The sequence below is a fragment of the Sciurus carolinensis genome, chromosome 9 (genome assembly GCF_902686445.1).
Source record: "Sciurus carolinensis chromosome 9, mSciCar1.2, whole genome shotgun sequence".
NCBI classification, from domain to species: domain Eukaryota; kingdom Metazoa; phylum Chordata; class Mammalia; order Rodentia; family Sciuridae; genus Sciurus; species Sciurus carolinensis.
Window position 1 is genome coordinate 55,444,577 of NC_062221.1, and position 22,607 is coordinate 55,467,183.

General features: G+C 38.6%; 1 protein-coding gene across 1 annotated transcript in view; it reads right to left on the bottom strand.

Annotated features, from left to right (window-relative positions):
- Ehhadh (enoyl-CoA hydratase and 3-hydroxyacyl CoA dehydrogenase) overlaps positions 1-14,386 on the bottom strand; it is a 35,422-nt gene extending 21,036 nt beyond the window's left edge. The window contains exons 1-2 of the mRNA XM_047562992.1: positions 14,250-14,386; positions 5,234-5,337 (exon numbers count right to left, since the gene is read on the bottom strand). Coding sequence (XP_047418948.1) covers positions 5,234-5,337; positions 14,250-14,323 — 178 coding nt within the window. The 5' untranslated portion in view covers positions 14,324-14,386. The remainder of the gene's footprint in view (positions 1-5,233; positions 5,338-14,249) is intronic.
- Between the last annotated feature and the right edge of the window lie 8,221 nt (positions 14,387-22,607).

Sequence of the window (22,607 nt, forward strand, 5' to 3'; positions counted from 1 at the left end):
TTGAAATCTCTACCAGGAATCCCGTAACCATTTCTGTCTATGATAGGCAGCAACTCTAACTTCAGGCAAATTTAAAATTCAAGCTCAGAGAAGGGGCACAGGGGATTCCCAGCCAAGACCATCATTCTGAGATTGAGTTGGCGTCTCATTGTTTGCATGATCTGTTCATCAACCCTGTTCACAGCAATTTAGTCTCTTATCTTTGCTAAGAGCATGAGTCACCATAATACTAAATGCGAGGGTAAAGTACATACATATTTGTGAGCTATATGTTAATAAACTGACTTAGAGTTATATCCTGATATGTATTTTTATGATTAATGAAACTAACAATATTTCTTGCTTTTCCTGATTACCAAAATAACACATGCATTATGGAAAGTTGAAAAATGCACAAAACTGTAAAGAACATATGGATCACCTTAATATCACCACATGGAGATAATAATTTAAGATTTGATGAATTCTTATTTTCCCCCATGAATATGTAAATAGTTCTGTGACTTTGAATAAGTTATTTCATCTTTTGTCTCAATATCTATCTTAAATGACTGATTTGAGAAATGAATTAAAATTTAATGGTATTTTTAATATCAACAGCAAACTGTAAAAGCTTATTTTACATTTTCATGTCATCATACATAGCGAGCTTTTTTCCTACAGCATTATCTGTTCTTTCAAAACAATAAGTTGGCACCGGTTTAAAAATTAATTATTTCATGTTTAGCCTATTCACCTATTCTTTTTTTGTTTTCTTCTCACTACCTATTCTTCATCTAGCATCAATCAAGGCTTTTGTTTTTTTCTCATCAATCCTTCACATTTGACTTTCCAGCCCAGTGTTTTGTGTGTTTTTAAGATTTCCTTTTGGTTCTAGAGAAATGAGGTCAATTCCAATTTGAGCCTCAGGCCCATCATTCCTACAGCTTCAAAATGAGATAGAGTCATGAAAAATAATAGCAATCAACATTTATTGGGTAAATATATTAGGTTCTATGCTAAGTGTTATTGTTTGGATGTAAGGGGTCCCCCAAAAGCTCACGTGTGAGACAATGCAAGGTTCAGAGGAGAAATCATTGGGTTACAAGAGGCTTAACCTAATCAGTGAATTAATCTCTGATGGGATTGAGTGATAACTGAAGGCAGGTAGGGTGTGGCTGGAGGAGGTGGGGCATTGGAGTGTGGCTTTGGGGTATATATTTTGTATCTGGCTAGTGGAGTCTTCTCTCTCTGCTTCCCTCCATTACACTCTTCTTGCCATGATGTTCTGTCCTGATGAATGGAGCTGGCTGCCTATGGACAGAGACTTCTGAAACCCTGAGCCCCCACATAAACTTTCCCTCCTCTAAAATTTTTCTTGTCGGGTCCTTTAGTCACAGCAGCAAAAAAGTTGAGTAAAACACTAAGCAATTTCATATAGTATATCACTTAATTTTCAAAACATCTAGATTAAATACTTTAACAATCTCCATTTGACAGATAAAGAAGTTAGGCTTTGAGATGTTAACTGATGAGTTGAGACATACAATTAGTAATTGATAGTCCAAGGATTTACACTCAGGCAGTTTGACTACAAATCCTGATGCTTAAATGCTGTACTACAGTCTCCTACTTATTACATGAGGGTAGTGTTATTACTGTCCCAATTTGACAGAAACCAAGGCACAAAGGCATAGAAATCTGTTTTAAATTATTTCCAGCATATAGAAATCCAATTAATTTTTGGATACTGATTTTATATCTAGCAAAACTGCTAGATTCTTTTTTTTAATACTAACAAATTTCTGATAGATTTTTTCACTTTTTCTACAAATGTTATTACACCTTCCTTTCCAACCTTCTTTTTCTAGCTCACTGGGCCACATAGGACCTCAAATAGAAATAGTATGAGTAATCAGCCTTTGATATTTTCATTTTCATAAAGAAAATCTTCAGTTGACCATTTGCTTGATGTAGGCTGATTTTTTTTTTTTTTTGCGGTACTGGGGATCGAACCCAGGGTCATCATGCTTGCAAGGCAAGCACTCTACCGACTGAGCTATCTCCCCAGCCCTGATTTTTTTTTAAAAAAGGTATATTTGTACTGATTGAAACATTTCCTTTCTTTACCTAGTTTACTAAGAGTTTTTGTTTTAAATTCACGTTAAATGTTATCAAATATTTTTTCCTGCATTTCTTGAAATAATCATGTGATTTTTTTACTCTTTTAACAGGATGAATAATACTGATCTGTTGTTCAACCAATCTGGTATTTCTAGGACATAAGTGATATATTAGACCTTTTATGTACTGTTAGGTTCAGTTTCAGAATGCACTAAGATTTTTATATTTACATTTTTTTTTATATTTACATTTATGAATGAAATTGACCTGTAATTTTGCTTCCCTATACTGACCCAGTCAGGTATTGATGTCAAGCTTATGTTAGCCTCTGGAAAGGAGTTGAGACATGGACTAAGTTAAATACTGGCCACCCAAAACCGGGAAAGTGACTTTATTTGGAAATAGGGTCTTTGCAGATGTAATCAAGTTAAGTAGAGGTCATATTCAATCACAGTAGGTCTATATAAATTCAGGAAATTTGATATAGACCTATAGGGAAGAATGCAATGGAAAGACAGAAGCAGAATGGAGTGAAATATCTACAAACCAGGACTGTCAGCACCACAAGAAACTGAAAGACACCTGTCATACCAGCCACTCCAGAAGCTGAGGCACAAGGACCACAAGTTCAAAGCCAGCCTCAGCAACTTAGCAAGGCTTTAAGCAACCTAGCAAGGCTCTGTCTCAAAATAAAAAATAAAAAGGGCTGGGAATGTGGCTCAGTGGTTAAGCATCCCTGGGTTCAATCCCCAGTATGGAAGAAGAAGAAGAAGGAGGAGGAGGAGGAGAAGGAGGGGAGGGAGAGGGGAGGGGAGAAAGAGGGGAGAAGGAGGAAGAGGAGAAGCAGTAGCAGCAGCCTCCAAGGCAGCAGGAGCTGGAAGAGATTCTCTAAAACCTTTGTGTAACACTGGAATAATATTCTCCTTGTCTTTATAGCAGAGTTTGCCAAGGAAGTCATCTGGGCATGGAACTTACTTGGTGAGATTTTTTTTTTTGATTACTGACTGCATTTCTCTCATAGTTATAGAACCTCTGGGGTTTTCTATTTCTCCTTGAGTCAGTTTTGGTATCCATTCTTTTTCTGGTTCATAACAATTTCATTCTCTTCTTTAATGGTGACGGCATCTGCAGAGATCATTTCTGGTCTCTCCTCATATGCGTTGCTTCTGCCTTCTCTTTTTTCTTGATCAATCTCCCCAGAGGCTTGTCAGTTTTATTAGTCTTTTCAAAGAAACATTGACAATGTTGTATCCCTTGATTCTCATTTATTTTTCTATTTCATTAATTTTTCTCTTCATTATTTCCTTCCTTCTACTTTATTTGGGTCTGTTTTACTGTTCGCTTGTTTTATCAGGGGCACTGTATAGATGCTTAACTCATTATGTTTTGACCTTTTTTCTTTTCCAATACAGACTTTTATTTATTTATTTTTAAATTTTTTTTAGTTGTAGATGGATACGATATCTTTTTTTTTTTTTTTAATGTGGTGCTGAGGATCAAACCCATTGCCTCACATGTTTGAAGCAAGTGCTCTACCACTGAGCAATAGCCCCAGTCCTCTAATACAGACTTTTAAAGCACTTTTTCCTTCTCTCTTTTACTCTGGCTTCATCCCTCAAGTTTTATATGTTATGTTTTCATTGTCCTTCAGTTTAGAATATTATCTGAATTCCATTAAGATTTCTGTTTTGACTCAGAGGTTAAGAAATTTTCCAAACACAAGAGAATTTTAAATTATATTCTTGTTCATTTCTTGCCTAATACCATTGTCAGAGAATAGATTTTAAACAAAATATATTGAGAAAGACTTTTTTCCTTTTCCTTTTGGTGATGGAGAGTGAACCCAGGGTCGGGAGAACATGAAGCACAAGCTCCATCACTGAGCTACACCCCAAGCCCAAGATGAAAACAAACTTCAATGGTCCAGGCCTTGCTTGATTTTTTTAAAATGTTCCATATGTAATTGAGAAGTGTGTGTGTTTTCCAATATTTGAGGTGCACTGTACTACACATATCCATTATGTCAAGTTTGATAATTCCTACTGCTTTTTTGGAAGAATATTCTCTTCTGTTCAGGAACTCTGACTATATTCTGTCTTCACTTTCTTACAAAAAATATCAAGTTCTCTATAATTCTTATCTCTCTTTCTATGCCCAAAGTTATCAGGTTGGCTGTCCAAGAATAAGTTTCTAATGAGTAAACGATTTTATAGCTAGTTAATGGTTGGCATGTTATTTTAACTTTTCTCAGACTCAGTCTCCTCATTTGTAAGTGGGGATTGTAGAATTTACTCAGCATATAAACATAATTGTGTAAAACTGCTAATATTTTCATTATAATTAACACATAACCTGCATAGTACTGATATCTAACTGAATCATTGTCATGATTCCACCATCTCTGTCTTTTCAGACTATCATTAATATACATTATTTACCTCTGGTAGGTAAAATTCACTAAACCCTAATATCCATTTCTTTCTGTCACAGGGTTCTATACATTCATTGGTGGAAAAAAGGAAGAGGTGCTATATCACTGAATAAATCACCACTTCAGATACTTTTGCCATACCTGAGCATCTTCACACAATGACCCAAGAAAGCAGTGTTGTGGGCACTGAGGCGGGTGCCCACCAAAAGGAAAAAGAACTCCATTTCAAGACTCTGTGTGAAATGAACAGTAACACGTGCTGAGCACCTTCTGTGTGCAGACACTGCATGAAGAGTTCAGGTAAGGCGTCTCATTGAACCTCTCCAACACTGCTTAAGACAGATGTTACTGTCCCTACTTCATAGATAGATAAGTTGATGTTCAGGAGATTACAGAGATAGGATGGAGATGTGCAAAGCTGGTATATGCTGGTATATGCATCAGCAGGTGTATAGCAGCAGGTATCACGGCCATCAAGCCTGGAACTAAATGTCTTCCAAAGTCCCAACCCATAGAAAAGAAACAAAACCAACATCTTCTCTGGGTCTCACTTGGGACCTGCCCCTTTTCCCACAGTGTCTCTAGTCCCACTCTGGTCTCCCATATCCACCACCCACACTAAGTGGGACATTCAATACAGTGCAGATCTCTGTAACTAGATTCTACAGAGATAATGGGAGAGGGTCAGACAAGTGTTACCTGCACAGAATATTCCATTTTCTCCAGATATCACAATGGCTTTTATCGTATGGTCTGATATGGCTTTCTTTAGCCCCTCTTTTATTCCATTGTGTACAGCCAAACTAAAAGAAAAAAAAATTACATGAAACTAATTATTTATAATTAAAGTTCTACCATCTCAGAGTTTTTCCTTTCCTAATACTGAAAAATTAAACACATACATATAGTATAAAAACCATAGAGATTTAACATTAAGGCTTTCACTAATTTGTTCATCATATAATATGTCTATTGTGAATTAAGCAGTGAGCTAATTAAATGAGTCCCCTTGAATAGTTATATTTTTTCTTCCACTCTGCTCTAATGTTAACCACTTACAATCAGCACTAACCAATTTTAATATATTGTTACACATAATATAGAAAAGTGCAAAGGATCACCTGCAAACATACACAACTATCATGGAAGGTGCAGTAAGGTAAGGGCTGTGCTAAAGGTACAAAGAAAGTGGTGGGAGGGGACCACATTACTTTCAATTTGTCATACTGACAGAAATAGAAAGAAAGTAACAGAGAAATGGTCCAGAAGATGAGACAGGGGTTGCTGGTTACCTCAGATATCCATCCCTCCTCGCCTTCTTCAGATTATGAAAATGCCTACTTTTAGAGGAATACATGCTGACCCCCAAAAGATTACATTTTCTATCCTGCTTTGAAGTAAGTTCTGCTCAAGGCTCTAAGTTCTGGTCAATGAAGCATATTTATGCAATTTTTGGGAAGAGTCCCTAAAGAACTGAGTATACTTTCCTCTTTTTCTTTTCTCTCTATACCCAACAGGAATGCAGATGAAATAGATAAATGAGGAGCACCCATGATGGACCAAGAGGTAGAGGCCACGTAATAAAGACGACAGAGCAAAAGATAGACTGAATTGGGGTCACTGATGTTTGTGAAGCACCAATACCAGTCCAGCACACTGCTGTGAGAGAAATTAATTTCTTCTTATTTAATTTATTATGAGTTTTCTGTCACTGATATTCAGTTTAATCCCAACAAATTAAGGAGATAAAGGACAGAGAAAGATAGGCATGTACAATAGATTTTTTCCATTTTCAGTATCTGAGAGAGACACCCACAGAAGAGACAGCTAGAGCCAAGACGGTAAGAGTCCAGGAAATGAAAAGAAATTTGACCTGTGTGCAGATTCTCTGGATTCATCCTTATTCAAGAAGGAGGAGAGGTTCAGCAGAGTGAACCTGTACCAAGGACCCCAAGTTATAAAGATCAAGGTGAGGGGTAGCTTCCATGAACCAGGAGATTAACATGGAAAAGGAATGGCGAAAGAGGAAGACCTATGAAAAGCAGTGAGATTCTGTGCTATGCTTGTATCTGAAATGCCCCCCCGAAGGCTCAACCTGCCATGTTCAGAAGTGGGGATTTTGGGAAGTGTTTGGATCGTGCAGGCTCTAACCTCCTTAATGGATGAATCTGTTAAGAGATTCACAGCTGGATAGCAAAAACTGCATGAAGTGGGACCTAGCTGGAGGAGGTAGGATGTGCTGTGGAGGGCATGTATCTTGTCCCCAGCCCCTTCCTTGTTTGCTTGTTTCTCTCTCTCTCTCTCTCTCTCTCTCTCTCTCTCTCTCTCTCTCTCTCTCTTTCTCTCTCTCTCTTTCACCTGCCATTAAGGAACTGAGTACTTCATTCCTCCATCCCTTCCTGCCATGATTTTCTGCCCAGCCTCAGGCCCAAAGCAATGGAGCCAGTGGACCAGAGACTGAATCCTCTGAAACTGCGAGCCAAAATAAATCTTTCCTCCTGTTAACTTGTTGATATCAGGTATTCTGTCACCCTGATAAAAAGTGGACAAACACAGACAGCTTAAGGGAAAAATTATAAAAGCAAATCATAATCAATTGTATACAGTTCTTTTGTGTACAGAGGGGAAACGACCTAAAAGAAGAAAAAATAAATGAAAAAAAACAAAAGAACTCTGTAAAAGTTCTATTGTTAAGATCAGCAACAATAGCCAAAACCCACATGGAATACAGTTGACTCTTGCCCTACCATACAATAATTACTTTTCACCTAGTAGCTTTTCACTTCTTAACCTAGAGGAAATCAAACAAAATCCCTTGCTTCCAACTGGTTAATTAGATGTCAAATATGGTCACAAAATCAGATTCTGGACAATTATATAATATTGAAAAGTCCAAGGCATATGCAGTCATCCCCCCAATCTGTTGGAAGCTGATTATAAGAACCACCCGTCTCCAACATGCTGAAATCACTGCTCAAGTCCCTTATGAAAAATAGTGTGGTATTTGTATATAACCTACCCACATACCATCTCTGGATGGCTTGTAATACTCAGTGAAAGGTTAATAGTTGTTAAACATGTTAATAGTTGTTAAACAGCGTTGCTTAGGGAATTACAAGGAAAAAAATGATACTACATGCTCATTAGGGAACCAACCACCATGGGCCTAACCACATTTCCTATCCATGGTGGGCAGAAAGGCAAATGTGGAACCCAGGGATACAGAGGGCTGACTGTGTTTCCTTCTGGGTAAAGGATGGCTACAAAATAAGCCAAAATTAGTTCAAAATTATTTTTATTTGTTATTAGTAATACATGATAGTAGAATGTACTTTGACATACATATATGGGGTATAACTTCTCATTCTCCTGGTTGTACATGATGTAGAATTACATTGGTTATGTAATCATATATGCACATAGGATAGTAATGTCTAATTCATTCTACCGTCTTTCCTATTCCCATTCCCCCTGACTTCCCTTCATTCCCCTTTGTCTAATTCAATGAACTTCTATTATTCCCTATATTCCCCACCTCACTTATTGTGAGTTAGCATCTGCATGTCAGAGAAAATATATGGCCTTTGGTTTTTTGGGATTGGCTTATTTCGCTTAGCATGATATTCTCCAGTTCCATCCATTTACTAGTAAATGCCATAAATTCATTCTTCGTTATGGCCGAGCAATATTCCATTGTGTATATATGCCACATTTTCTTTATCCATTTACCTATTGTAGGGCACCTAAGTTGTTTCCATAGTTTAGCTATTGTGAATATAGCTGCTATAAACAATTAATGTGGTTACATCACTATAGTATGCTGATTTTAAGTCCTCTGTGTATAAACCAAGGATGGAATAACTGGGTGAAATGGTAGTTCCTTTCCAAGTTTTCTGAGAAATCTCCATGCTGTTTTCCATAGTGGTTACACCAATTTGCAGTCCCACCAGCAATGTATGAGTGTACCTTGTCCCCTACATTCTTGCCAACATTTATTGTTACTTGTATTCTTGATAATTGCCATTCTCATTGGAGTAAAATGGAATCTCAGTGTAGGATTAAAAAAAAAAAAAAACTACTAAGAACTACTTTAGTTGTTCATAGACCTTTATTTTTTATTTTATTTACTTATTTATATGTGGTGCTGAGAATCGAACCCAGTACCTCACACATGCTAGGCAAGTGTTCTACCACTGAGCTGAGACCCCAGCCCCTCAGTGCAGTTTTGATTTGCATTCTTCTAATTGCTAGAGGTGTTGAATGTTTTTTCATATACTTGTTGACTGATGGTATTTCTTCTTCTAAAACATATGGTTTCTTACATGTGCACACAGTAAAAAAAGGTGTTGCCCTTGTTCTGGAGACAGGCCTAGTAATGAGTCATGTCCTATACATATAAGGAAAGTTGACATTCTTCTGAATGGAAGGAAACATGGCTGGCTAAACTAGCAGTGAAGGATTTGAACTATTTTCTTGGGTAAAAAATGGATTATTCAAATAAGAATCTCTTGGGCTAGACATGTAGCTCAGTGTTCTCGCCTAGAGTTCTCGCCTAGGATGCATGAGACCTATGTTCAATGCTCAGTACCCCAAATTAAATAACAAATAAGAGTCTCTCAGTGAGCTAGGATGAGAGAACTTCCTACATAAAATGAGAAATAGGAAGGAAAAAAGGAGGGAAGGGAGGGGAAAAAAATGTGTAAAGCCAAAAACAAAAAAGAGGTACAAAAATCTTAACAAAACTCTCTAAAGGTCATAAGGTTAAGGCAGGCAATGATGAGTCAAAACTTCCTAGCATTGTCCTCACATATAATTACCTTTCACCTACTTATTTTTCACCTCTTAACCTGGAGGAAATCAAACAAGACCTCTTGGTTTCAACTGGTTAATTAGAAATCAAATCTTATCAAGAAAACAGATTCTGAACCATTATATAATACAGAGAAGTTCAAAAGGCATATGTGGTCATCCCTCAGCCTCAGTATGGGAAACTGAGTCCAAGACCACTCCACCCCAGGAAATAAAAATCCTCATATTCTCAGGTACCTTATGTAAATATTGGAGTATATGCATATAAACTACCCACATCATTTCTAGATTACTTTTATTAACCAATAAAACGCAAATGCTATGTACACAGTTGCTATTCCACATTGCTTTGGGAATGATAACAGGAAAAAATACTCTAAATGTTCACTAGAGACTAAATCATCCCGTGCATCTAACCACATTTTTTTATCCAGGGTTGCTTGGATGGCAGATGTGGAACCTAGGGATGCAGAGGACTGACTGTACTTCCTTCTGGGTAAAGGAAGACTACCAAATGAGCCAAAATTAGCTCAGTCAGGGCCACAGTGGACAAGTGTCCGGTTTTTCCCATTTCCAACAACCTCTTCTGTTTTATTTATGTCTTGTGAATTGTGAAAAACTCAAAAGTAGGAAAAAAGGAAAAGGAAACGGACTGAATAGATACAATTTCACTAGGTTCCACTGCCAGACAGGACCCACAGCCTCCCAGCAAGGTAAAGGCCACAGGGACTAAGGAAGTAACAGAGAACAAGAGAAAATAGAATATGCCAAACATGTAAGGACAGTTTTGGTTTCAGGAGACTTGTTTCCAGGTGTGCATTTGTATGTGGGTTTCTTTAGTTGCTATGTTAAGACATAAGGTTTCTTACTATATGGATTAGTTTTATTAGGCCTGTCTCCCTTGCTCCGTGTTGTGTCTGACACTTATTAAGAGGGTGACATTCATCTGAATAGAAGGAAAGATGGCTGGTTAAAGTAGCAATGAAGGATTTTAAATATTTGGGAAAAAATTTTTCCAATAAGAGTCTCTCAGTAACTGACCTAGGATGTGGTAACTTCCCACATATGATAAGGAATAGAAAGGGTAAATAAGGAAGGAAGGAAAGAAAAGTATAAAGAAAAAATCAGGAGCCTGTTAGACTTGCTGAACGAGCCAGGATGTGAAATTTCTGTGCTTTAGCATATGGGTAAAAACAATTTAAAACCAATGGCAACAAACATCTGTAAGATTAAGATACAGGAGATACTTGTCCTCCTGCATGGTAATTACCTTTCACCCTGTTATTTTTCACCTCTTAGCCTAGAGGAAAGCAAACACAAATCTATTGCTTTTGTCTGGTTAATTAGAAACCAAATTTCACCCTGAACAACAGATTTTGGACCATTACATAATAGTGAGTAGTCCAAAGGCAAATGCATCTATCCCTCAGTATCTATGGAGAACTAGTTTCAGGAATACCCACCACCCCTGAACATATCAACTCTTCAACCATGCTCAAGTTTCTTATATAAAATAGCGGAGTATCTGTATGTAACCTAGGCATATCACCATCTCTAGATTACGTATATGACCCCATAAAACAGAAATGTTATGTAAACAGTTGTTAAAAATGCATTGTTTAGGGAATAATCTCTCTCTCTCTGTCTCTCTCTGTCTCTCTCTCTCTCTCTCACACACACACACACACACACACACACACACACACCCTATGTATCACTAGAGATCCAATCATCAGGGGCCCAAGTCCATTTTCTGTCTATGGTTGACTGAATGGCAGATGTGGAACCCAGAGACGCAGAGGGTTAACTGAATTTCCTTCTGGGCAAAGGAAGGCTACAAAATGAGTCTAAATTAGCTCAGTCAGTGCCCCTGAGGAGAGGAGACTACCTTCTTCCATTCAACCAACCTCTCCTGTTTCATTTATGTTCTTGTTAATTGAGACAAATTCAAAAACAGGAACAAAGGAAAATGGCTATCTCCCAGTCAGTTTTACTAGATTCTGCTGACAGAGACCACAGCCTCCCAACAAAGGCCACCAGAAAGTACTTTCCCCTTAACACTGCCAGGTTTAGGGGATGAAATCTGGGGGAAGATGACCACAAGGCTTCAGTTTATTCATCACAGCAGGCCTTGCTTTTTGTCAGTTTTATTTTCAATCAAAATTCATCAAATCATGTTTGTGGCTTCTTACCAGCATTTTTTCAAAGAAATAAATAAAAAATAGAAGAGAAGAAAAATAGATTATCCCAAACTCTACAAAATGTTAAGAACAGGTTTGGTTTCAGGTAATTTTCTTTTCAGTTATGCATATGTTTGTAAGTATCTTGCTTTTGTTGTTATTGTTGATTTATTTTTGTATTTTAGTATCAGGGATTGAACCCAGGGGTGCTTAACCACTGAAACACATCCCCAACCCTTTTTTCTTATTTTTAATATTTTTTGGTTGTAGATGGACACAATACCCTTATTTTATTTATTTGTTTGTTTGTTTATTATTTGTGGTGCCAAGGTTTGAACCCAGTGCCTCACACGTGACAGGCAAGCACTCTACCACTGAGCCACAACTCCAGCCCCTCCACCAGCCCTTTTTTATATTTTATTCAGAGACAGGGTCTCACTGAGTAGCTGAGGGCCTCGCTGAGTTGCCGAAGACAGATTTGAATTCACAACCCTCCTGCCTCAGCCTCCTGAGCTGCTGGGATTGTAAGTATTTTGAGTTGTTCTGCACATGAGGTTCTTACTATGTGGATGATAGTAAAACAGCAACAAAAAAGTATGAAAGCCATCCTGGAGGACAGACCTGGTATTCAGGCATGTCCTACACTGATGAAGAGGGTAGACATTCATCAGAATGGAAGGAAACATGGCTGGTTAAAGTAACAAGGAAGGATTTAAACTGGACATAAAGAAAAACAGAATTATTCAAATAAGGATCTCTCAGTGAGCTTGAAAGAGAAAAATTCCTACATAAAACAAGAAGTATGAATGGGAAAAAAAGGAAAGGAATAAAGTTTAAAAAAAAAAAAAACTGTTAAACTGGTGAACACAGGCATGTGCACCCTAACTAAAATACAAGGAAAGAGAAAGACAAATGGAAAAGGGCAGGGAAGGATTTGTCCCCAAGTGGAGTTAATCTTGATAAAGCAGAAGTGGATCCTGAGTATCAGGCCTGCTAATAAGGGTTTGTAACAGGCCTTATCACTAACAGGAATAAAGTCAGTTAACATGTGTTAAGTGCCAGTTTAAAACCTCCATCTCATTTAATCCTTATAATATTGATTGACTGATTGATACTGAGGATTGAACCCAGGAGTGCTCTACCAATGAGCTAAATCCCAGCGTCTCACTAAGTTGCCCAGTCTGGCCTCAAACTTGAGATCCTCCTGTCTCAACCTCCTGAAGAGCGAAAATTAGAGATGTGCACATTACTCATTGGTCCAAAGAACTTTATGAGTTAAGTACTTACATTACTCCTGGGTTGGGGGTGGGACTAGCCAGCTAAATACCAGAAATACATCAAGCAATTACCAGAAAATATTGCTAGTTATAGGTACTAGACTATGAAACCTTTTTCCTAAGTTCTTGTTGGGAATAGTTGCCCATTATGAGCAGAAGCTCCAGCAGCAGCAGAATCCTAATATCTAGTAATCCAACCCGTACACAGTCCAAAGGGATATGGAATCATATTACATGTTTCTTTGTTGAAACCAATATAATGGATATTTCACATGTTTTTTTCTAGGAATGGCAAGCTGACATTTTTGTGATTTATTTTCCCCTCTTTTGTGTTATTAAATCCTATCATTCACATTATAATAAGTGCAATATTAACACTAAGGCTAAGAATCAAATACAATGACTTAAGGATAAAAAAAAACTCAGCTAAAATTAGCAGGTTTCTTTCCATCTTTATTTGCTCAGCAGTGTGTGACGAAAATGTTCACTAGAGACCTATCTATGCTTTACATGTTCTCTATAAGTTATAATTTCTGCTTATCCGATGCTCTGAGGATGGGTGGCTCTTTCCAGCCTAAATATAGAACTATTTAGAAGAACCACACCAAGTGAGCTTCACTGATTTTCATAATGGCAGCACTGATCTCACTTCAAAAAGTAATATTCTAAGTGCATTTCGCTTTCTAGGAAAGAACCTCAGGATGAAATAAAAGATTAACTTTCCCCAGTTTTTTGGAAAATACTACTTGGGGCTTACTCTGACATGGATACTCCATGAAAGCTCTCTGATTCTGAGGTTTAGAACAAACAGATCAAGGGAAATAGTTTAGCCTTTCTGGGCCAGGGACAAATCTTTTCTCACCGTGTTGGCATTCACTAGGACCTACTGTATTTTATGTATCTTTTAACTTCTTTGTGGTGCTGGGGATGAAACGAGGGCCTCACGCATGTTAGGCAAGGCTCTACCACGGAGCAACACCCCCAGCCCCTTACTTTATCTTTTAAAAATGTCTAGCCACTTTACTGTAGGACACCTGGAGCTTTTACCACTCCTTTGTAAGGGCGGCCAGCACTCCCAGTAGAGGGAGTGCAACTGGATCACGGTCCTGCTCAGCACTAACTCAAGTCCTTTGGAACTGAAAGTTTGAGAAGCAGAAGTCGTAAGCAAGCAGAAGGGTTCAGCACGCAGTGGGCATCGACAGATTCGCCCAGTTGCACCGCACCGCTCAGCAGCATCTCTCAGCCTCAGTCTCCTGACTAGTCAAGAGGGTCGAGAGTTTTCACGAAGATTAACCCAGCTCAGCTAGACGAAATGGCTCTGGCATATATTCTGGCTCCAGATGTCAAGGTTCTCAGTTTCAACTAGCAGGGAGAGTCAAAGGTTGCAGAGGCCGCAGACCAGCAATGCCCGCTGTCCCCGCGCTGCGCGCCGAGGGGACGGAGCTTTACCTGATCGCGTTGACCGGCGGGTTTCGGAGGCGGATCAGCGCCAGGGATTGAGGCAGCCGCAAGTACTCAGCCATTCTTCTCTGTAGCCGAAGTTGCCAGGACCTACAGTCACCAAAAGCAGTTGCTTTTCCCGGCGCGTTGGGCCAGTCATGGGAGGTGGGGCGGCGCGCTGGGCCAATGAGAGCCATGGCGCCGCCCCCTGTTGCTCCACCGCTTTCTCCAGCACGCTACCCTACCTCCCACCTAGGCTCCTCCTTCCCTGGACCCACCCCTATGCTCTGGCGATTGTGGTAACCTAGTCCTCTTCCTTGCCTCCTATCCCGCTTGCACAACAGAGCTGCTCCCATATGACCAATGTAGCCAGCGGAATTGCCTTTTTCCTTTGCAACTCCCTGGCCCAAAGGCGCTAGCTTCTTGGTCAGGTTCTAGGTTCTTGGAGTTCTCATCCCTGTATTCATCTTCACAATCCTTAGGCACAAGGACAGATACCTGGCGCCTTGATAATGATGTGAAATGATGCACGCCTGAAATAGAGGTACTACACATATTTATGTCACTCAAATGAGGATGGTACTAATGTCAACCAAGTATTTGCAAAAGTCATCTCTTCTGACTTACAGAGCAACCCTGCAACACTTTAAGAGTTCCCCATCTGTCCAATCCTTCCTTTTCTGCTGCTCTTCGAAGGGCTGGGATTTCTAATACTTCATCTATTCATCCGGGAACTGAATACCTGTCGTGTTCTGGACCTAGGCTGGAGACTAAAGATAAACAATACCCAACCCCTTTCCTCCAAAGTCCCAGATGTGCTCCTGATCCCCACAATCCATCAAGTAGACAGGAGGCAGTCTGGAAGTTTCAAGGAAATAAATATATGTGACATTTTCTTCAATGATGTTTTACAAATTTTAATAATGACTGAGGATTATTTTGATTCATATTCCTTTATATCTGAAAATAAAAGCAGGTTCCCACAAGAGAAGTACTGACTTCCCTAAAGTCCTGGTAAAAATAGCAGTTACAACTCCTTCAACCTAGCAAGACAACTGTCTCAATGATCAAAGCCAACATGTCAAATCACTATAAGTCCAGTGCATGTGCCTCTGAATGCAAACAACCAACTATAGCCTCTAGGGAACAATCAGTTTTTACAGGCGATTTCAATCTTGAATGCCTCTGAAAATGGTTAATCCCTAACTCTACCTTGCCAAAAACGAAACAAAACAAAATCAAAGGTCTGTTCTGCTTGTGGAAACACTGCATGACCAGCCTAGTTTTCCCTGCTGGTAGGAAGAAATAAATTGAGCTTTGTCTTCATGGAACTGCTGGTCTCTAGGGGAACAACCTGCCATGGCATCCAACCAACTTGAACATCTCCACAAGGGCCAAATAGGCAAAGTTTAACAGCTCTGAATGGCCTGAAATTCCTCTGCAGCCGGAGGAGAGAATCAGCGTGGTGTGGAACCATCTTGAGGCAGTAACTCATCTCTGCCTGGTAGGAGTCAGTGATGGGCCATTCCTCTTCTATCTCCCTAGGTTCATTTGAAGGCAGAAGTTTCTGTCTTGCTCCCCACCTTAACATACATCTGTAAACTTCCATGCAAATCCATAAAACTGTTCGTGATCATTTAGAGTTGCTCCCTTAACAGGCAGGGCCTAGGGTGAGACCAAGGACACCCCTGAGGGATAACATGTAAGGAGACACTTGCTCTCAGTTGTCCTAGTGCTGACTCTGTCCTGATCCTCAACAACCAAGCAACTCCTCTGCCACTCTATTTGCTGCTACATTGTGGGAATGAGTGAACTGACACGGTGGTGATCATGTTTTTCTGCCTGTGTAAGCAATGAAGTGTCTTCCTCTGTGTGCGCTCCTTACTTGTAGGGTTCAAGGAAGCATGACAAGCTAATTTAGCAGGTACCACCTTGCTGTTGTTTTTTAGACTCCCTAACCATACAAAGGTCTCTTGATTGTTGGTATGAACTGTTATATTCTTAAAATTTCTTCTCATTTAATTTTTATCAATAAACACTTCTCAACAGGATGACATTCCTCCTGGCTAAGCACTTGCCTGCCATTTGTATGTTACTACTTTTGCTTGTTAAGCACATTGTTTTTGTGGTTGTCATTCAGAGTTTCATGAAAGTGGCTCATGAACGCTTAAGAGAAAGATAAAAGAATGTAAAACTATAACTAAGCATAAAGTCCAAAGGGTAAATCGTGAACTCGATTCAAAGCAGTTACAGAATCTTGGCAAGTTAGAACATGCAAATTCGAATTTGTAGTAAGAACAGAAATATCTGTGTAAAGCTGCATTGGTAATTTGTTAGCCCTGGAACTCAGTGTTGCATGTGAAACTTCATTCAGTAGTGACATAAAGTCATTGAAGCTGACTTCTCTATTACGTCAATCAAGTGGTTTTTTTGTTTGTTTGTTTGTTTTAAACAAAGTAATGCTTTCCTGCCATGGTGATAAAATTTCTCACATACTGTCTTCCATGTCCTTTCCTATTTCACTGTGGGATACAGATGGACACAAGGCCAGGGGAGGACACAGCCACAGATAAAAGAACCCAATTGCTTTGTGGAAGAGGGATATCTATTAACTGGAACTAGTATGTACTGTTATTAGAAGCAAGACACAAATTTGCATCTGTGTGTGAAAGATGTTTACTCTGTACTAACTACGACAATGAAGAATCAAACTGTGAGTACAGTTTTCCACAGTGAAGCTGGCTGACATTTGAGGGGGAAAACTGTTCAGAGAAGTGTTTGAAATGAGAGATGGGATAAAAAAGAAATTCTTCTATCAATAATACCAGAAATGCCTATTTATTATAATTTTCAGTGGCTTGTTCAAATGTCAAGTGACAATCCTTGTGGGGGAAGAGAGTGAATTTGTGTATTCAGTGTCCAATGATAAAGACATGCCACCAGGACACCTAAAGACCAACTGTAGCAAAAATGACTCAGTAACATGCTGATTACCTTCACCAGGTGAAATGCATCAACAACGTGTTATTGAGCATGTTCAAGGATCACACCCATGTGCTACAACAGCACCAGAGCTAAACACAGCCAAAAATTGAGCTGAGAATGCATTGAGATTTGCTATTCAGTGAGCTTTTCTTGTCACCTCAAGTTTGCAGGTAGTTTTCCATGATGTCCTCTCTCTCAGATTCTGAACTAAAAATCTTTCAAGAAATGTTCCTTCTGCACAGAACAAGCAACTTTCACAGAACAACACATTTTCATGATTCCAATTTCATTTTGTTTAGAAAATGCCATTAAGTTGTTAGTCACAGTGATGCACACCTGTGTTCCTGTGACTTGGGAAGCAGGATTGCAAGTTGGAGGCCAACATGGGAAACTTTGGGAGACCCTGTTTCAAAATACAAGTAGCTCAATGGTACAACATCCCTGGGTCAGTCCCCAGTACTGGAAAGAAGGAAGGAAGGAAGGAAGGAAGGAAGGAAGGAAGGAAGGAAGGAAGGAAGGAAAGAAGGAAGGAAGGAAGGGGGAGGGAGAGAGAGAAAGAGAGAAGGAAAGGAAGAAAGAAAGAAAGAAAGGAAGAAAGAAAGAAAAAAAGAAAGAAAGAAAGAAAGCTACATCAGGTTATATCTACACATTTTCTACCATGTGTTTTACTAGAAAGAATATGTCTAATGATAACCCCTTTCTTCTTTTCCAACAATTGACACTATTTGGAAAGATACTATAGATAGAGACGTAAGTGTGAGATATGTAGGTTATTTAACCTGGTATTCCTTCCTTCCTTTTTTTGCCCCCCTGTACCAGGGATTGAACCCAGGGGTGTTTAACCACTAAGCCATATCCCCAGCCCATTTTTTATACTTTATTTAGAGACAGGGCCTCCCTAAGTTGCTGAGCCTGGCTTTGAACTTGCCATCTTCCTGCCTTATCCTCCCAATCTGCTGGGATTACAAGTATTCACCATCACACCCAATTAGCTGGTATGCCTTCTAAAATAAGAAGGCCTCAACAACATTCCTAGCCCAAGATTGTTTGCCCACCACTCTGAGTGATTTCAGTGATAAAGACCCCAATACACTACATAGTAGTTAGTTCTGCTCAATAAAAGTAAATGTCCTTGGTGCTGGGAGTGTAGCTCAACACCTGTTTAGCATGCAAAAGGCCCTGGCTTCAATTCTTAGCACAGAGGGAAAAAAGAACCTTCCACCTGACAATTTTATTTCTCAGAAATTATATATTAACTTTTCTTTTACTAGAATGGTCTTTCATCAAATATATAAGGATGCTACCAAGTCCATCCTAAGCCATCCTTTTTAAGTTCTTCCTCATGTACTAACATATCACATATGATTCTGTACAGTATGGTGACTATAGTTAATATATTATTGAAATCTGATAAGAGAGTAGATCTTATTATCCCCATATATAATCACAAAGAGTAATCATGTGAGGTGATGGATATGTTAACATTTTGCTTGAGAGAAGCATTTCCCGATGCTTGTACACCTTGAATACATACAATTTTTATCAATTATACCCAAGAAACCTAAAAATAAATTAATAACCAAGAGACTACATGTTTTTGTGTGCTACAACTTTAAAGTGCAATAAAATGAAAACTCAATTAGAAAAAGAGGCACAAGAGTGATAGAGACCAAAAGTGTAACAGGGATTTAGAGAGGTTGCTTTTCCAAAAAGCAGAGATTCTCTTTTTTTTAGGTCTGCAGATACCAAAGGATAATTAGAAGCAGAATAAAGTCTGGCATCTCTTTATTTTGTATCTGTTTATTACTTTAAACTCTTTAATCTGCTCAGCTGTGCATGGAGGCATGTTAATAATTTAAGGTGTATTTATCTAAAAATTAGCAATATAAGGTTTATTAGTCCTAAATTTCCTTAACCTGTCTCATCCCCCTTCAAGACTGAAACAAGATGTGCAGGGACATTCAACAATTAGATTTTACAGCATCAGACCCCTGGAGTGATGCCTAGAAGTCTTCAGTCATTGTCTGATGCCTTCCAGGAACAGCAGGAAGCAGGCACAGCACCCCACAATGAGAGTGCCCCTAAGCAGGAGCAATCGTCTCATGACAACAGATTTCCTTCAAGGATCACAGGTATAATAGATAAAACATCCTGAGCAACAAATGGAAATCACCCCTCAAGGGATAAAGATTTTCCTGGAGTTATCTTGCAGAACCAGAGCTGAAATAATGAGCAAACTGGACCATCAATTGACCAAGGCTGCTTATATATTTATGCACACCTCTTGCTTCCTGTCCCAGTTCTTCCTCTAGTTATAACTATACAGCTCATGGCAACAGCTTAACAACAGGGCTGAGATATTGGATCTCACTTTGCCTTCCCCAAAATGAACCTATTGATTGAAGTTTCCTTTCTTGCTTTTCAGCATTACATTTTCTGCTTGGTTTTGGGGGAGATGGTTGAACCTGTGTACTAGCATTCCCAGAGTCAGGCCTCCAGTAATAAAAGATGAGTGACAGTAACACATTCATCTTTGATCAAATCCAAATAGATAACTGATGGGCAGACATTGTTTTACTCTATAATGAAAATTGTATTATTTTTATCTAGACATTTTTTTAGTTTATTTTTTTTTTCCCTGCATATGATCTGATTCCTGAAGTGAAAGTACTTGATAAACCTCTTTTTTCAGGACTTATGTGTGCCATGATCTCAATTCTCAGCCCTGGTCTGGTTTAAAACCCCAGAGGTCACTATCTCATCTAATTCCTGTCTCATGGGTCCCCAGACTTTAATTTCTCATCTCTCAGTTCCCTTTGGCACCCAGAGATTGGTCTTTTCTGCCTTCAAAAGTGCTACACATGAAAAGAATTCTAGTTGAATTGAACCCAGGGGTGCTTTACCACTGTGCTACATCGCCTGACCTTTTTATTTTTTATTCTGAGACAGAGTCTTGCTAAGTTGCTGAGGCTGGCCTCCAACTTGAGAACCTACTCCCTTAGCCTCTCAATCACTGGAATTACAGGTGTGTACCACCATGCCCAGCTCATTATTGCAATATTTAATCCAAAATTTATCTGGGTTTGTGGGAGGAGGAAGATATTACTTTATTTTCTCATGCCATAGTCTCGCCTGGAAGTTCCTTATTTTCATAAGTTACTCATTAAAATGTCATTTTAAACATACATTCTTCACAAAGGTCCTTTAAAAAGAAAAGTATTAATTACTTTCCAAGCAGACCTGTCCTTCCCACCAACAAACTTTGTTGATCCTAATGATTAACTGAAGATAAACAGATTCTAAGTTCTCATTATTGATTTACCAGCATTTTACAGAGCTTCACATTACTTGTCAAATGTCAAATCTAAACACAGTGTACCCATATCTCATTACATATGCAAATGTGAAAAGGAACTAAAAAGGCACATATAAGTGAGTATACAGTTTTGAGTTAGACTTTCAGCTAATCTAATTCTTAATTTGTTAGAAAAGCACACCACTAAACTATTTTCAGTTTAGAGTTTGCTGGGGGTATCTGTGTGTTGAGAATTTTGGTTGCATTCAGGAAAATGAAGATAAGCTTTATAAAATATCTTACAAAGATCCTTTATTAATTGTATAATAATACTAACATGGATTATTTGGGTTGGGTAGGTGATTTCTAATGGAATGTTGTAATTTAGCAAATACAAATACATTTCTGCCTAATGGTCAGTACATATAAGTATGTGAGGTTTTGTAACTCTTAGTAAAAACCCATTTTTGAAAATTATTCATTTTTCCAGTCAATAAATACATACTATATACCACACATTGTACTACTGAATATTAACCATTCGAGAAGAACAAGATATATAAGGTCCTTTTAGTTGTATAACGTTGTCATTCTTGGGGGGAGAGGGGTAGATAGTATAGTAAACATGCTGACATAAAAGCAAATAAGCAAAGATTATGGTTATGGTTAGGAGGAAAGATTCTATTACAAAGAACAGGTTAGGCCTACTCCAGAGAGAGTGGTCAGGAAAGGCACCTGTGAACAGGTCGTGCTGTGCATAAGTGGGGATTTAAGACAAGAAGGGGATTTACTAGAAGCTTACAGCATGAGAGCCCAGAAGGCTGGGAATGAAAGGATGCACTGGGGTTTGAGAACTTCTTGACAGAAACACCAGCAAGAACAAGGCCATTTTGCAAAAAAGAATTTTGCAAGTTCTGCAAGCTGAATTGAGGCTAATCTTATGGTAGACTAGTACAGAGGAGGGAGCATGTAATAAAAGCCTAGAGGTTGGAGGAGGAGGCCAGTTCACGCAGGACATTCAGAGAAAGCCCGGTTAGAATGTATTAAAAAGCAGGGCACAATATTATGCTATCTACAAGAAATCTACTTTAAACACAGATATAAATTTCTTTAAAGTAACAGCATAAGGGAGATATACTTCAAAAGAAAACTGCAGTAACTATAATTGTATCAAAGTAGATTGCAGAATAAGAACTGTTCTGAAGGAGAAGTAGGAATATTACCTAACATGAAGAGGGTTAATTGACCGAAAAATATACAATCCTAAATACATAAAAACACAAACATAGAGTTTCAAAATATGTAAAAGAAAGTCAAATCTCCCTATACTGATAAACGGATTCCGTGCCAATCCAATTCAAATCCTGTATTTGTTTTGTCTTATAAATCCAGAAACTGACTCTAAAGTATACATAGAAAGGCAAAGGAACCATAATAATCTAAACAACTACAGCCAGGCACGGTGGCATACGATTGTAATCCCAGCAACTTGGGAGGCTGAGAGAGGAGGATCGCAAGTGAGGCACTAAGCATCTCAGTGAGACCCTGTCTCTAAATAAAATACACAATAGGGCTGGGGAGGTGGCTCAGTGGCCCAGTGTTCTCGAGTTCAATTCCTGGTATCCAAAACAAACAAACTTGGGAAAAGAACAGTAAAGTTGGAGGGCTCACACTGCCTGATTTCAAGACTGCTAATAAGGCTGTAAATTAAGTGTGGGACTGGTGAAAGTATAAACACACAAATCAATGCAGCATAATAGAGGGCTATGCACATTTATAGTCAATAGCTTTTCAATTAGAGTGCCAAGGGAATTCCAAGGAGTGAGTCTTTTAAACCAAGGGTGCTCACACAATTGAATAACCATATGCAATAAAAGAAATTTCAACATATAACTATATACAAAAGTAACAAAATCTATCTTGTATTTTGCAAAATTTTAACTTGAAATACAAGAGTCACATAATTAAATGTGACACTTAAACTACAAAATTTCTAGAACACACAGGAAGAAATCTTAGTGACTGTGGATCAGGCAAAGAATTCTTAAACAGAATATAAATAACTCAAACCATAATAGAAAAAATAT